Source organism: Mytilus galloprovincialis, chromosome 1 (assembly GCF_965363235.1).
Source record: "Mytilus galloprovincialis chromosome 1, xbMytGall1.hap1.1, whole genome shotgun sequence".
Lineage (NCBI taxonomy): Eukaryota > Metazoa > Mollusca > Bivalvia > Mytilida > Mytilidae > Mytilus > Mytilus galloprovincialis.
Window position 1 is genome coordinate 94,108,114 of NC_134838.1, and position 16,872 is coordinate 94,124,985.

Genomic DNA, 16,872 nt, shown 5'->3' on the forward strand with positions numbered 1-16,872 from the left:
AATGATGTGAACATCAGGATTTTTAAACCCCTTATTTCTAAACTCTATGTGCATCTTTACCAATGTCCAAAAACACAAAAAACAAAATGGTAAAATTTGTCATTTAAGAGCAATATATTTAATAGCTATGCCTGGGAACGCAGTAAGTGTCCTTTTGAATTTCTTTGTCCATGAATATAGTCCATTAGTCTGTACTGTGGACAGTGAATTATAGTTGTAATTTTTTCATACCCTTTAAAAAAAAAAATTTTAATGTTTTAGGCCTCAAATAGCAAGAAGGATGAAATTCCATTGCAAAAAATTGTGGGTCATGAATTTTAAAATAAAGTATTGATTTGAAAAAGGTTAAAAATTAATATGTCTGAAGCTGTCAAAAGAATTCAAGACCCCCTTAATTAAAATTGTCTATATTTGAGTTAGAGCAGATGAAGTTTTCAATAATTTTGATACAATTTGTAGTACATCACACACTGTAAAAATATTATTGAGAAAGCGCAGGTGGGATTAAAAAAATATCATTTATTGTCTTCAAAATAACTGTGTTTTCAGGCTTAATAGATAAGAACTCAATTGAAGGTTTTGGTTATTAAACTTTTATGTAGATCTTAGCTTGCCAATTAATTTTACTATATGTAAAGTTTCTATCTATCTCTTATAAATTATAAAAATGGGTAAAAATCTTAATTCAAGAGCAATTAATCATGTTAACTCCAATAAGGAGTTATAAAATCATTGTTTGTAAATTTTGTCTGGCAGATCACATTTGCTATTTCATGTGTCTTATCTAGATCTATTACAGTTATCAAGATAAAAGGTAAAACCACAAAGTTGAAAAAAGAAATCTCATTCAAGTGCAATGACTCTTAAAATGTGTCAATTCAAAATTTAGCCAAGCTGAATTATTTGTAAATGTACAAAATGTAGTCTTGCTGATCAATCTTGCTTTAGAAAGTTTGTGATACAGTAACATGTATAGATTTTAAATTTTAAGCAAAATCTTTTAACGAATGTCATTAAAGAGTCGACTGACAAAAATGACTGATGATATCAACCATACTGACTTATTTGTGGATATTATAGAAACATTATTGTCTTGCTGATCCTTTTTACTGTTTAAGTTTCCATCTAGCTAGAATGATTATCAAGATGATATATGCAATCATGAATGGGCCAGGTGAGCTCTGTCGATGTAAAAATGAATTGTCCTATAAGTTCATTATAAAAATTGAAATATTGTTGTTCCTGTAAAGTTTAAAAAAGCTTTGCATTCCAAGTATTAATACAAAAACAGAAAATGTCAAAGGGAGATAATTCTTATATATTTAATACGATCTTATAATAATGTTTTAAAATGACAGTGCTTCGTAAGCCTATAAGGCTGGCTGAAAATAACAATGTTCATATCATATGTATCATATAATGGCAATTCAGGTTGCACTTTAATAAATTATTTATTCATATATATAGCCCAATCTTGTGAATTGTCAGTCAGAGACAACATCATTGATCATAGAAAACAGTAATTTTTTTGGAAATAATCAATATTTGATTTTTAGTTTTCTCAGTTTATGTTTTAATTTTTTTCCCTCAATAAGCCAATTAATGAATTGTTTTAAGATGTGGACTGACAATTCAGCTCTTATTTTCCATGTGCATAGCTATTTACAGGTAAATAATGGACAAAGTCTCTAAATAATAAAACACTTGAGATATTAAATTTCAGACACATTATCAAGTTCAATTAATTGCATCATTTTTGGAAGTACATTATTTAATACAAGATCTATCAAATACATGTTGTAAACTGATTCCCAGTGTTCTATCCAAACAACTACCAATCAACCAATCCAATGCTCTATCTAGGATTTAAGGGATTTTACAGCATTAAGATGAAGGGAAGGTTATTAGCATGAGTTCCTGTCTATTCAAATAAAACCTCTCATCAAAGCTATAGATTAGTTCTATAATCAGAAAAAAACTATTAAGGTGGACATTTTTCTTTTCGTTATAAAAGGAGACTTGTAAAAATATTACTTACTAATTCTTTTTGTCAAGATATTGCCTTCATTTCTTATCAGATCTTCTTCAGATTTGTATGAAGAATTACACTTATTAAATCTTGGATGTACAAAATGATCAGAAAAATCTTAAATGAGGGTTCATATGTTTTGGGTGGTGGACTTTGTAAACTATATATTGCTGGTATGATGCCTTCTCTTTATATAGATGATTTTAAAATTTGTTAAAAGGTATCCACTCATACAAGATTAAAGAGTTTGTTAATCAGGAAAGTCTGAAATACAATGTAGAGACTCATTTTAGGGGAAGGGGAATAAATATCAAATATCTATATTCATAATATTAGACATTTGGTTTGTCACTATGTAGGCTAGCCTAGAACACTGCCAGACATCTATATAAAAGAGAACTGATTCATAGTAGAAATACTATCCAACATCTTATTTTTTTTTACTTTAATCATGTTGAATAAATGTGAAGTAATTGGCATTTATCATTATAAACATTCTGTTGTTAACTAACCATGTTATCTTAGCCATGTATGCATTCTAAGGTTCACTGAAAGTGGGGTCAGATTGAGCCTGCTCTACAGCTGAATAAAAAACAACCTTTAAAATCTTAAACATACATCAAGTTTTATGTGAAAGAAATATAATATCAAACAGGTTGATGTACTATTATTTTATAAAAGTACAAATGTGTAAAACTATAAAACTTGGAAAATTTAAACTGATGTGAAGTTCTTATAAAAGTTTTCTGGTACTGAATAATAAATTCATGTGGCCTAATTTAAAGGAATGTATCTGTATCAAAGAAATTAAAACTAGTGTTTGGTATGATATACTAAATATTAAAGGTAAGAATGTTTGTGGTCTACCAAACATGTGTTCCAGTTAAGAAACATGTCAACCAAATGACACCTATTTGTCATTTTATTTCAGAATAGCAGGTGTAACAATAATTTATCTTATCAGTACATGTATTTTATGTATCAACTTTATGTAATGAAATAGTTCTTTGTGTCTTAAAAAGAAATAGGCAACAATTTTATTTTTATAGATATGTGTATTGTGCAGTAAAAATACTATTCCTTCTATTCCCACTTGCAAATAACAATAGACGTTTTGATAAATAATTTGTTTTTATAACAATCAATTAGAATTTCACCTAAGATTTACCTGTATTTTTTTTTTAAAGCATAACATATTTGGTACCCTGTTTAGGTATAATACCTTGTGTATTTGTAATATGTTTCTTTTTTCATCAAATAAATACTTAAAAATAGAGAAAAATTATGATAAATAGATTGGAGTTAGATTTTTTTTAAACTTTTGAATTTGTACTTCAAAATAAAGAAAAATTATGATAAATAGATTGGAGTCAGATTTATTTTAAAATTTTTGAATTTGTAACTTTAAAAAATTGTCTGCTTTACTATTAATCATGATATAAATAATATTATAACCAAGTATAATCTTATATATATAAATCTTTATTCTCACAAACCAAATTACCGAAAAGTATATAGAGATAATTATACATATTTCAAAACAATTACATAAATAAATAATGTACGACAGTAGATAGAGGCATTCACAATTGTTCACCCAGAAAAGTTCAATTTGTTATTGATCCCCTTAATATGGGGACGGAGTCCCCAATAACAGTAGAAAATTCAATAAAAAAAAAATACGGGACCTGCGCAGAAATGTACAATGTACTTCCTTTTTCCGGTCTCGTTTGTATGAAACTTTGAGTAAAATATATATTTATCAGTCTATATAAAATAGGAAGGAACGCGCAATACCAATTTCATTTTTAATAATTCCTTGATATGAAAAAACGTTACCTGATGATAGCGTTTCTTTGTTTACATTGCATATGACGTCATAATTTAAATAACGTCACAACTAAATCCCTAACAACAGAACCAAAATCGGAAACATTACGGTATTTCCGTTTCTTTTTTTTTAAACAAATATTTAAGTTACAAAAATATAATTCATACAGACTTCGTCCCCATTTACAGGTAATGCCTGCCTCATATTATGTTTACAAAGTTCGTTCAGTTCTGTACATTTTGGGGAATTCATTAAGTCAGAAAACTTCAATTTCTATTGTAAAATGCAATACATTGTTTTCTACAATTATCGAAAGCTGAACAATTAAAAATGTAATGGTATTCATCACCAATGGCATCTGAATTACACAATACACATTTTCTGTTTTCTCTATCTATGTTTTGCCATCTTCCAGTTTCTATTGGAGAAATAACTTATTACCTGTTCTAATAAAAAAAAAACACTGGTCAATTAACAGTTGATTACAAAATATTTGTATAGTATAATCCTTTGTTTGTACAAGTTTTCCTTCTATTCCCACATGAAATTTGGGCGCACTACGTTTGCTCGCATTTGGGGATTAAAATATTTTACGTTTGCGCGCAGCTTTTGATTACATTTGCGCGCATTCATTTTACAGGTAATCTCATGTAAAATAATAATTCATATATATATTAAATTATAAATGACTATATTTTATTGGTATTTTCATAATAGATATGACTATCTATTATAAATTTTGAAAATAGTTTGTTAATTCAAATCATGTATTGTTCATATTGAATTCTAAAATCAATTTAAAACCCCTTTTTATCTTAAGTTCAAGTTATGATAAATGGGCTATGTCACAGATTTCTTAAAGTTTTGTCTACACCTTTGACTTGTTCAATTGTATCCGAAAATCGAAAAAAAATATGCGGCTTTATCTCCTTTTTCCCTGTCTAAGAAGAGACTTAGACTAATGGAAGGGGTACTGATAATTGTAAATAATTGAACAAATTGATAAATAAATAAGTATTATGACCTGTATTTTACCTTAGTTTACCTGTCATAAAAATGCGCGCAAATGTAAGTAAAAGCTGCGCGCAAACGTAATGATTTTTGCGCGCAAATGTAGTGGTAATGCGCGCAAACGTAATGCACCGTGAAATTTTACCTTTTCTTACCAGATTTGTAAAAAGTAGGAATAGAGGGAATGAACATTTTTGAGTAGGAAAGTTGCTTCTCTTGAAATATTGTCTAAAAATCTAAATAATTTATTTATCCTTTAAAAAAGTTTACATTATGAAACACACAAAAAGTTTAATAGAACAAAAAAAACATGTCTTACCACAGACTTGTTTATTATATAACAGAAACTTTCATAAAAAAATAAAAATAATAATAACTGTGCTAATTATATATAATAAATTTGTAAGGATTCCGCAGAACCTGGTGTCTCACCTACTTTTGCTGTTAATCGCAGGCTCAACAAAAATGAGGAAAAAAATAATAAAAATATTCCTCTCATACTATCTTTTGATTGAAAGAATATTCTATCCAAGTTTGGTAAAAATCCAGGATAGTTTATGAATCTAATAAATGTTTAACAAACTTTAACTGCAAACTATATGTTATGTAACTGGAAGAAAAGCTCAGTCCATTTATAAGTAAAATACGGAAAAAGAAGATTTTTTAAAACTAAATTTCTTTCCAGATACTAGCTTTTGATCATAAAAAAGCTTCTGTCCAAGTTTGGTACAAATCCAGGTTAGTTAAAGAAAGCTATTAAAATTAAAAAAAAAAACTGTAACCACAGAGTGAATGTAATGTTTCCAGGCAGAAAAACTGAGTCCATTTTATAAGAAAATACTGAAAAAATGGAATATTTTATTTTACAAAATTTACTTCTGTATACCATCTTATGATCATACACAAGCTTCTGTCCAAGATTGGTACAAATCCAGGATAGTTTAAGAAAGTTATTATTATAAAATTTTTAAAAACTTAAACCACAGAGTGAAAGTAATGTTTCCTGGCAGAAAAACTAAGTCAATTTATAAGTAAAATACTAACATTATAATAATATTTATTATTTAAATAGTTCTTGTGCTTTGTGTATTAGTGCTTTTTTTCTGATGTGATTCTATATTACATGTACAAGACACACAAAAAAATCTTTTAAAAAGTATTTCAAGGCAGATTTTGACATTAAAATAACAAATATCAAACATAATTGCAATACAAACAAAGAATAATTTAATTCCATTGTTTACACAAGTTCCCATTTTACCTTAGTTTATTCTTTTTAACCTGAAAATTTGGGCTTATTCTCATTTCGCCTTAGCTGTCAAAATTTATATAGAAAATTAATCCCAGTTTGCCTTAGTACAAACTTTCAGGTACACAAGAATTAACTAAGGCGAAATGGGAGCTTCTGTAAACATTGTTATTATGTTATGTTTTGTTTGTATTGCAATTAGTTGATATTTGTTATTTTGATGTCAAATTCTACCATGAAATACTTTTTAAAGGAAAGATATTTTTTTTAATTTTTGGTGTCCCACTTTTTATAGTTGCTCTTTTTTTTTCTGAAAGTGTTTTTTTTTTTTACTCATGTGTTATATTTTGTAAATAAAGTCTTATTGGAGATGACAAATTGGATATGAACATTTCATATTTTAATGAATAAATAAAGACAAATAGCATACAAGTACAAGGCACTGATATACGCATTTGAATGCTCAAGGTTAATTTAGTTTCCAAGTTTGAGGATGTAAGATGCTGCATCACCATACTGAATATAGTCATTTGTATCTTTGTGTAGGGTTTCCTTTAAAGTGGTGAATCTTTCTTCTATTTATCTATACTTCTTTGATTTTCCTCTCATCTTGCCACCTGCTGCACACTGTACTTTCTTTGCCTCGTAAGCTGATGCTCTTTCTTGAACACATTGATAATTTAAAATATGTTTGGATGTGCTGTTTTGGCTCTCTTTTTGAGCTTGTTATGCCAGCTCTCTAAATGCTTATTTGTCCTGGGTCCTTCTGTCTGGTGGTGGTTCCAGATTTGTTGTGGGTATCTGCCCTCTCTTCATATCACAATTATACGTTATCTTGGTGCAGGCATTAGTCTGTGGTGCGTTTTCCAAGGTGTGTATTCTTGGTTAAGTATTTGGTAAACGTGATTGCAGTTTTGTCTGGTAGAGTGCTGATCTACTACTTTCGAATGAAGGCAGTTTTGTGCAGTCTCAGTGGTCTGTGCATCTCATGATAAACTAATCATTAGTAATTAGGGCCCCGCCGACGGCGGGTCGCCCTATAGTGATCAGTCTGTCCGTCCGTCTGTCCGTCCGTCTGTCCGTCCGTCCGTCTGTCCGTCCGTAACACTTTCGTGTCCGCTCCATATCTAGAGAACCGTTATGATTTCATACTTAATACTTAACATGATTATTAACCAACACCAGAGGGTGTGTCATGTTGTATGTACAACTTCCTAGGTCAAAGGTCAAGGTCAAAAACTTTGGTTTCAGTTGACAACCCCGTGTCCTGTGGTGAAGATCGTGTCCGCTCCATATCTAGATAACCATTATGATTTCAAAGTTTATACTTGACATCCATTTTAACAACCACCAGAGGGTGTGTCATGATGTATGTACAACTTCCTAGGTCAAAGGTCAAGGTCAAAAACTTTGGTTTCGAGTTGACAATCCTGTGTCCTGTGGTGAAGATCGTGTCCGCTCCATATCTAGATAATCGTTATGATTTCAAAGTATATACTTGTCATACATTTTAACCACCACCAGAGGGCGTGTCATGATGTATGTACAACTTCCTAGGTCAAAGGTCAACGTCAAAAAAACTTTGGTTTCAGTTGACAACCCTGTGTCCTGTGGTGAAGATTGTGTCCGCTCTATATCTTGAAAACCGTTATGATTTCAAATATTATACTTGACATCTATTTTAACCAACACCAGAGGGTGTGTCATGATATATGTACCACTTCCTAGGTCAAAGGTCTGTCTGTCTGTTGGTCTGTCCATCGCTAACAAATTTGATCCACATTATATTTTGAGAGGACAGCTGTTATTATTTCATACTTTATACCTGACAAACATTTTCAACTTAACATATATATTAACCAACACAAGAGAATGTGTCATAATGTATGCATCCTAGGTCTAAGATCAGTCTGTCGGTCTGTCCATCTGTTCGTTGTTCTTAACAAATTGTGTCCGCTCTACCTCTCGAGAACCATTAATATTTCATACTTTATACTTGGTGGGTCATAATATATTGAAGGCATAATTCTAAAAATATGTGACAAATATCAATTGGGCAGCACCTTTAAACATATTGTTCAAACATCAATCCATATATCCAGAAGTCACCTTAGAGTAGTAAACAATGAGTTCACATCATGCAGTCATATCACTATTATACTATGAAAGTAAGATGAGAATATTTATCAGTTTTAACTTAAAATCTTAGATCAAAATCACACATGAGACTATGTAATAACTTCAAATAATGCTTCATATCAGATTATCCATACAACTTATTTACCCCACGTTATTGACAGCGGGGCCCACAGAGATGGCTCCCATCTCAATGATATCTAGTTTGTTCAAATCTTGAAGAAGTCAAGTCATTGAATACCATGGATTTTGCTTAATATATATAATTAGCACAGTTTTGAAGATTTTTTAATATTTATTTTATTAAAGTTTCTGTTATGCAATTAAACAAGTCTGTGGGAAAATATGTGGGTTTTATTTCTATTAAACTTTTTGTGTTGCAAAATGTAAAGAATAATTACATTATTTTGATTTTTCTAACTGCATGAATTAAAAAAAGTTGCAACTTTTATTTAATATGAAACAAACAATATTTCAAGAGAAGCAACTTTCTAACTACATTTTTTTTATTGTAGATTTTTCCTGATTTCACAACTTTTGAAATCACAAAAATTGTCACTTTTATTAAAGATAATAATTCAAGAGAAACAATTCCCTAATTACATGTTGTTCAAATTGTTATAAAAGCACAAAGATTTAATTTGTTTATTTAACGTTTTTATCTAAATTCACATTTCGCCTTAGTTCAATTCCCATCTGGCCTTAGTATATTTTTTACCTTTTTTACCTGGAATTCACAGCTAAGGCTTATATAGCTCAACATAAAACAGAATATAAAACAAAAGATTATTAAATATAAATCATGGTTAAATATCTTTTCAAATTTTAATTGATGATCATAATTGTTTTTACCATTTGAAAAGATAAATCATTATAATTCGCTAATGTAAATAAAAAAGAGACCAATAATTTGCAGCCTTTTGCAATCAAAGATTAATTTAGACCATTTAACTATTAGTTTAATGTAATGTACACTGGTTTCACATTAAATTTGTTCACATCTATACACCTTGTTTAATCACCTGAACATAAGATTTCTTCACACTTGTAAACTATATCATGTCATTTAAATGTTCATTACGTAGAACTGAATGCAAATTTTTCGAACAACTTTTCTAGCAGTTAGGGAACGACCTTTTGACTTCAAAAAAAGGCGAGGGGAATGGATTTTTCCTTGAAAAATATTCTGACCCCCAATTTGATAAAAAGATTATTCTGCTCATACAGATGAAATTTTTTTATTCTGAATCCATTCATTATAGTGTTAAATATTGAAAAAAAAAAATTTGATTGCTAGCATCGAATAAAAACAGGGAAAAAAACTGTTCGCGCGAAAAAAAAATATACCCCCCCTTATTTTAACTTAAGTGGTTTCTCCTTTATGAAAGCAATTTAGATGATTTGCAGTAGTTTAAAGATACTAAACATGCTAAAGATGTCTCGATTACGCATTAGAAAACGTAGGCTGTAGCAGCATGCTTACAGACGAAGAAAATGGATTGAGATGTTAAGGGTCACTACATTTCTATCTTTTCTGGTTTTTTTTATTATTATTTTAGTGAATCAGAGATACTAGACAAACAATACAATTTACCTCACACTTTTTTAATAATGCATTGAAGAGTGAATTGTTGTTTGAGTAAAGACCAGTGGCAAATATTTCCGTGTTCAATTAGTCGATTCGGAAAGACCTTTTCAAATGAATTATGTAATTAATATATCAAGTTTAGACAAATATTCAATAATTATTCAAAAATTGTTTCTTCCATACATGGTAAAATTAATGTTCTAAATGTCTAGTTTTGTGAACACTTAAACTACACAAGGTTTACAATGTACATTGACTATCGACTGCATGTAGACAAAACAAGATTTACACTGCATGCAAACATTGAGTTTTATCAATGAGAATGTAATTGTGTTTAGTTTACTGTGTGAGTTACACTTACACAACACAGAGTTTAGATCAATGTGAACACGGCCTAAGATGTTGAATCAAATTTGGTCAAAATTAAAAAAAAGTAAAAAAACTGCATAGTAAGAATTATATAGTGATAAGCTAGGTAGATAAGTTTTTAATGGTATATGTTTATTATTGTTTTATCAACAGTTTTGATAGGAGAGTGGATAACTAAAGTCAGGTTAGTTTTGGATTTCCTTTTCTACTTAATCAACATTTCTTTCCTTCACTTAATCATTGGGCACAATATTACCAGTATTACAACATCAGACAGATTATTAACATAACTGATGTATCACTGGTGATATTTCCTACCTTGAGAATTTGGGAGTTGTAACATGGTGTATGGATATTTCATGCTAACTTTCATAAAAAATATTACCAGGTTTCACAAAGTTTGAATCCAATTAACCCAATTTCATCCAAAATTTTAAAGAGGATTAAGTATAATTAGGGCTAGGGCATATTTTGATGAAGTTAGATATATGTACTTGTTTGTTAAAATTGTTAGTTAATTCAAAAACCATTGAAATTTTTTATTGTTGCAAAAACGGATGGAATTAAACATTCCAATGAGGAAATTGAACGCTTTAATTTTTGTCAGGAATTTATTATTTTTACACTTCAGGAATCAAATTGATTACTTTCCCTAAAATGTTATTTATATATAGAACTTAGTTGACCTCCATATTTAGTTTATAAATAACGTTTATCTATTTAGTACCTTAAACCAATTTGACAACCTGGACAGTTATGACTGACTTGTCCATCAACAAAATTAATTTTCCTAAGATAAAGTGAAACCTTGTGATATTTATATCTATCATTTCATATGATCAGCATGAATGAGTGATTGGTATTTTCAGCAGCTTTATTTTCAGCCTTGTAAACAGCAGTAAGAACATCCATACTATCCATGTATAATATATTACAGTTCCAACAATATCTATTCTGTTATGAATATTAAACTAGCATGTCCTCTCATGTACATGTACTGTTATATCATTAAGATTTGTGGTGTAAAATATCAGAAAACAGGTGTTTTGTGATACCGACAGCAATCAATACCAAGATATAAAGACTTCAGTTATAATAAACTTTGTCCATGCTTTATTTCATTTCATGCTGCTGCTTTTTCAGCTTTTGTAGATAAAAGCCAGGCAAATGTTTATGTTGATAAACTTGTACATGTGTTTGTGGTTATGAATTTGTTATATGACCTGATTCATGTAAAACCACTGTATTAAGATTGAAGCCCTTACTTAAGTAGCAAAACAGTAGAGTAGCAGAGGATTTTCCTCTGAGTTCAGTATTTTTGTGATTTTACTTACTTTTTTTTATCAGAATATCATTGGCAACGGTGTTATAAATATTTACTTTTATTTTATAAATGTACTCGATTTTACTTACAACATTTTCTTAATTTATCAGAATATATTTATTTGCCAATATTAGCAAATTACATTTTTTGTATAAATATTACATTGTTCTTTTTTTTTATGCTTGATAATAATTATATAGGTTATTTAGATATAGTTTAACATCAAGTGATTGGTGTTCCTAATTCTTTCATATTCACAAGTTTACTGTGGCATTCAAAGTTTTGATTTAAACAGAATATTTTCATTTCTATAAAACTTTTACTCACTGAAAACTCTAAAAATATACCATTTGGTGTTTACAGAATATAAATGGACAGAATTCATTCCAATAAATCATGATAGGTTAAACTAAATGCTGGTTGTCACACTTGCATGTATTGATGTATTAATCTTTATGAATTGCCATAAATAACTACAACAGATTGTTTCTATTTTAATTTTCTCAATCCCTCATTATTTTTAAATGTATTGTGTTACAGCAAGGTGACATAGCCCAGAAGTTTCTACTTCCAGAGAGACAAGTTAAAGTAAACCAGCTAGTCAATAGAATGGACGATGAAGGAGGTGTTATATACTGTATATGTAGATCATCAGACTGCTCAAGGTTTATGATGTAAGTCTAAGAGTATGAAAAATTCACATTTCAGCATTTTTGCACCAAGTTATATCATGATTTAGTCATTTCATCATGAAAACATACATATTCTAATATGACGTGCTTCTTTCGCTTTGTAAACAACACCGTGATAAAATTCTCGATATATCTATACTTAGCGCAGACTCAAAGCCATCCAAATTCGTATAATATTGTATTTAAATTAATTTTTGAGGTAGGTTTTGTTTAATTTCCTATTGTATTGCATTATTTGCATATTACTGATATCATCAAGTCAACATGGCAGCTCCTTAGTTACGAAATGTCAACTTTGGATTTACCGGTAGCGGACGAGAAAAACATGTAAATTAAAAATGGAAAATATTGGGTTGGAGAATTAAAAGAATTAAACAGATTTTTTTCTGGCGGTTATTCACGAAATAATCCATGCATGCTATATATTTATTAGAATGCTTTAGCTTTATCTAACGGGGAGTAAAAAAGAACAGCCACACACACAGCATACCCACTCTCACTTCAGTTTTTTAATGACCGTATTTGTCCTATTAGAATCGAAATAATTCATGGAAGCCATAGATTGTTGGAAATTTACTCATGGCCTGGGCCGTGATATTTGTTAATTTTATCCCTCTCTAACGCTCAGGATAAAATTCGAATATCACGGCCCAGGCCATGTGTAAATTTCCAACAATCTATGGCTTCCATGAATTATTTCTTAATTGCAGTACATGTATGTTTCATTCTATATAAAAGTAAGAAGATGTGGTATGATTGCCAATGAGACAACTCTCCACAAGAGACCAAATTATAAAAAAATTCAATTGCAGGTCTCTGTACAGCCTCCAACAATGAGCATAGCTCATACAGCATAGTGAGCTATAAAAGGCTTCAAAATGACAAATGTTAAACAATTTAAACAAGAAAACTAATCGCCCAATTTATTGACAAAATGAAAAAATATAATAGGGTGGTGATAATTTTGTTTGAAGGTGCCAACCCTCCCCTAACATGGGACAGTGGTATAACATTAGAACAAACTATAAAAATCAGTTGAAAAAGGCTTACTCACTTTTGTAAGTGGAACTTTATTCTTAATGCTGTTTAAATTGATGTAATTATTTAATCTTCCAAAGTATTGAACATGATGATTACTTAATTTAACAATTTGATGAAGCTGCATAATGCATTTTATCTGCTTTATTATTTTCAGTGGTTGTGACCAATGTGAAGAATGGTATCATGGAGATTGTATAGGTGTTACGGAACACGATGCTAAATCAATCAAAGCTTTCTTCTGTCACTTCTGTAGAGGTTTGTTTAATAGAAAATAGCTGTTTATAAATTTTATTCTTTTCATTAACTCATTTGACAGAACTGCATTTTCAGGTTTTAGAATTACAGTGAAACTTCTCTAAACCGGTCCCTCTTAATACCGGTTATCCCTTCATACCGGCCAAACATACAAGTCCCGGCCGGCGTGTATGTAAATAAACGGTCAGGTAACCTTATAAAACCGGCCACCCCTGTAAACCGGATACCGGCCGTTATTTGTGTATTTGTGTAATCAAAATCAATAAAATATCACCTCATAAAACCGGCCTTCTCATTTGTAATCATGAGTCCATACATAATACTGTTATATAAACAAACAAGTTAATCCGGTCAATTAGACACCTGCATGGCCACTGAGTAGTGTTTACCTGTCAATGTCAAATCAATACCCATATAAATTATCGGTTGAGAGATTATGATCTTCACCCACGCTAATCAATGATGATAATTAATTTTCATTAAATGATTTAGCTTGTCTCCTTTATTTCATCATTTATAATAAATATGTTTTAGGCAATTTTGATTTTTCAAATTTATCGTATATAGATATCGTCGCGATATTCTTTTATGTTTAATTTCACACTAATCAAAATATAATATGTGTAGAAATATAACATTGTGAAATGTTTATGAAGGAAATGGGAAATCATCGTATGGTACCGATGAAGTGTGAAACACTATTCATTTCAATAACATAATTTATCAATTTTAAAACTGTTTTGTTATATAGTTGAATTTATTCATTATTCCTGCAAAATAAAAAATAATAAAGATACAAATGATGTTTTAATATTTATTTCATTATCAATTTAGAATACAAAGCTAAATTTACACAACAAAACACACTTAAAGATTGAGGTACAATACATGGTAAAAAAACACAAATCCACACATATTGAAGGGAAGTAACTCTTATATTGAAGGGAAGTAACTCTAGGTAATTTCAAATTCAATAAACCGGCCACCCCTGAAAACCGGCCGAATCCCGTGGTCCGATGGGCGGCCGGTTTTGAGAAGTTTCACTGTACAATGAAATTCAAATACTTCTTGATGCTTCTTTATTATAAATGTCTAGGAAGAACATTACATATAAACTTGGGGTATACTTGAAATTCCAATTGAGGTATTCTTAAGTAGCTTTAGATATACTTACTATAAAGGGTGATAAAGTCATATGTTTTGTATTATTGGGGAAAATATGAACCATGGTATGAAAATTTATTGCATGCTCAAAAAGTGACAATCATTTAATAAAAAAAATGAAAGTTTAAAGTGTTGATATGTTATTCATAATAGAAAAAGATCCATCCTTACAAGTTAAATACAAAAAGAAGAAGATAAAAGATGTAGAATATGTTCCCACTACAGACAGAGAGAGTAGACAGAAAGAAAAGGTAAATATATTTCACCTACACACAGTGAAAGTAGACAGAAAGAAAAGGTAAATATATTTCACCAACACGCAGTGAAAGTAGACAGAAAGAAAAGGTAAATATATTTCACCTACACGCAGTGAAAGTAGGCAGAAAGAAAAGGTAAATTTATTTCACCTACACGCAGTGAAAGTAGACAGAAAGAAAAGGTAAATATATTTCACCTACACACAGTGAAAGTAGACAGAAAGAAAAGGTAAATATATATTTCACCTACACACAGTGAAAGTAGACAGAAAGAAAAGGTAAATATATTTCACCTACACGCAGTGAAAGTAGACAGAAAGTAAAGGTAAATATATTTCACCTACACACAGTGAAAGTAGACAGAAAGAAAAGGTAAATATATATTTCACCTACACAGTGAAAGTAGACAGAAAGAAAAGGTAAATATATTTCACCTACACACAGTGAAAGTAGACAGAAAGAAAAGGTAAATATATTTCACCTACACGCAGTGAAAGTAGACAGAAAGAAAAGGTAAATATATTTCACCTACACGCAGTGAAAGTAGACAGAAAGAAAAGGTAAATATATTTCAACTACACGCAGTGAACGTAGACAGAAAGAAAAGGTAAATATATTTCACCTACACACAGTGAAAGTAGACAGAAAGAAAAGGTAATATATATTTCACCTACACACAGTGAAAGTAGACAGAAAGAAAAGGTAAATATATTTCACCTACACGCAGTGAAAGTAGACAGAAAGAAAAGGTAAATATATTTCACCTACACACAGTGAAAGTAGACAGAAAGAAAAGGTAAATATATATTTCACCTACACACAGTGAAAGTAGACAGAAAGCAAAGGTAAATATATTTCACCTACACACAGTGAAAGTAGACAGAAAGTAAAGGTAAATATATTTCACCTACACACAGTGAAAGTAGACAGAATATATTTCAACTACAAACATGGATATTAGACATAAAGCAATGGTAAGGTAGAAAAATATATACGCCAGACAGAAAAACAAAGAAAAGGTAAAGCTGTAAATATATATATATCTACTGAAAAAGAAAATAGATGTAATTTGGTTGCAAAAGGACAATTTTAAGACGCTAATATTCAATAAATTGGCAACATAACCTTTTTTGATGTATTTTCATGAATGTCATTTGGAATTAAGTTAAATATTGTCTTTAAGACAGTTTTTCAGAAGTCCATTGTGGTATGTCAGCTATATTTTTCATCTAAATTCATTTTTAGCTTTTCTCACCACTTGGCGTCCGTCGTCCGTCGTCGTCGTCCGGCGTCGTCCGGCGTCGTCCGTCGTCGTCGTCGTTAACAATTTACATTTTGAACTTCTTCTAGAGAACCACTGAATGGAATGGAACCAAACATGGCATGAATGTTCCTTATGAGGTGCTGACCAAGTGTTGTTACTTTGTAGCCGATCCATCATCCAAGATGGCAGCCAGCGGGGAACTTAGTTTAACATAGGACGCTATGGGAAATGCATACAAATGACTTCTTTTAGAGAACCACTAAATGGAATGAAACCAAACATGGCATGAATGTTCCTTATGAGGTGCTGACCAAGTGTTGTTACTTTGTAGCCGATCCATCATCCAAGATGGCCGCCAGCGGGGGACTTAGTTTAACATAGGACGCTATGGGAAATGCATACAAATGACTTCTTTTAGAGAACCACTGAATGGAATGAAACCAAACATGGCATGAATGTTCCTTATGGAGTGCTGACCAATTGTTGTTACTTTGTAGCCGATCCATTATCCAAGATGGCCGCCAGCGGGGACTTAGTTTAACATAGGACCCTATTGGAAATGCATACAAATGACTTCTTCTAGTGAACCACTGAATGGAATGAAACCAAACATGGCATGAATGTTCCTTATGTGGTGCTGACCAAGTGTTGTTACTTTGTAG

At 30.6% G+C, this 16,872-nt stretch overlaps 1 protein-coding gene across 2 annotated transcripts in view; it reads left to right on the top strand.

Moving 5' to 3' along the window:
- The window catches only part of LOC143045340 (CXXC-type zinc finger protein 1-like), a 34,811-nt gene that overhangs the window by 828 nt on the left and 17,111 nt on the right, over positions 1-16,872 (top strand). Inside the window, exons 2-5 of one of the 2 annotated variants that reach the window (XM_076217795.1) lie at positions 10,367-10,397; positions 12,078-12,211; positions 13,425-13,525; positions 14,843-14,940. In XM_076217795.1, the coding sequence (XP_076073910.1) occupies positions 12,147-12,211; positions 13,425-13,525; positions 14,843-14,940 (264 nt within the window). In that variant the 5' untranslated portion in view covers positions 10,367-10,397; positions 12,078-12,146. The remainder of the gene's footprint in view (positions 1-10,366; positions 10,398-12,077; positions 12,212-13,424; positions 13,526-14,842; positions 14,941-16,872) is intronic. The other variant, XM_076217786.1, reaches the window with a different exon arrangement.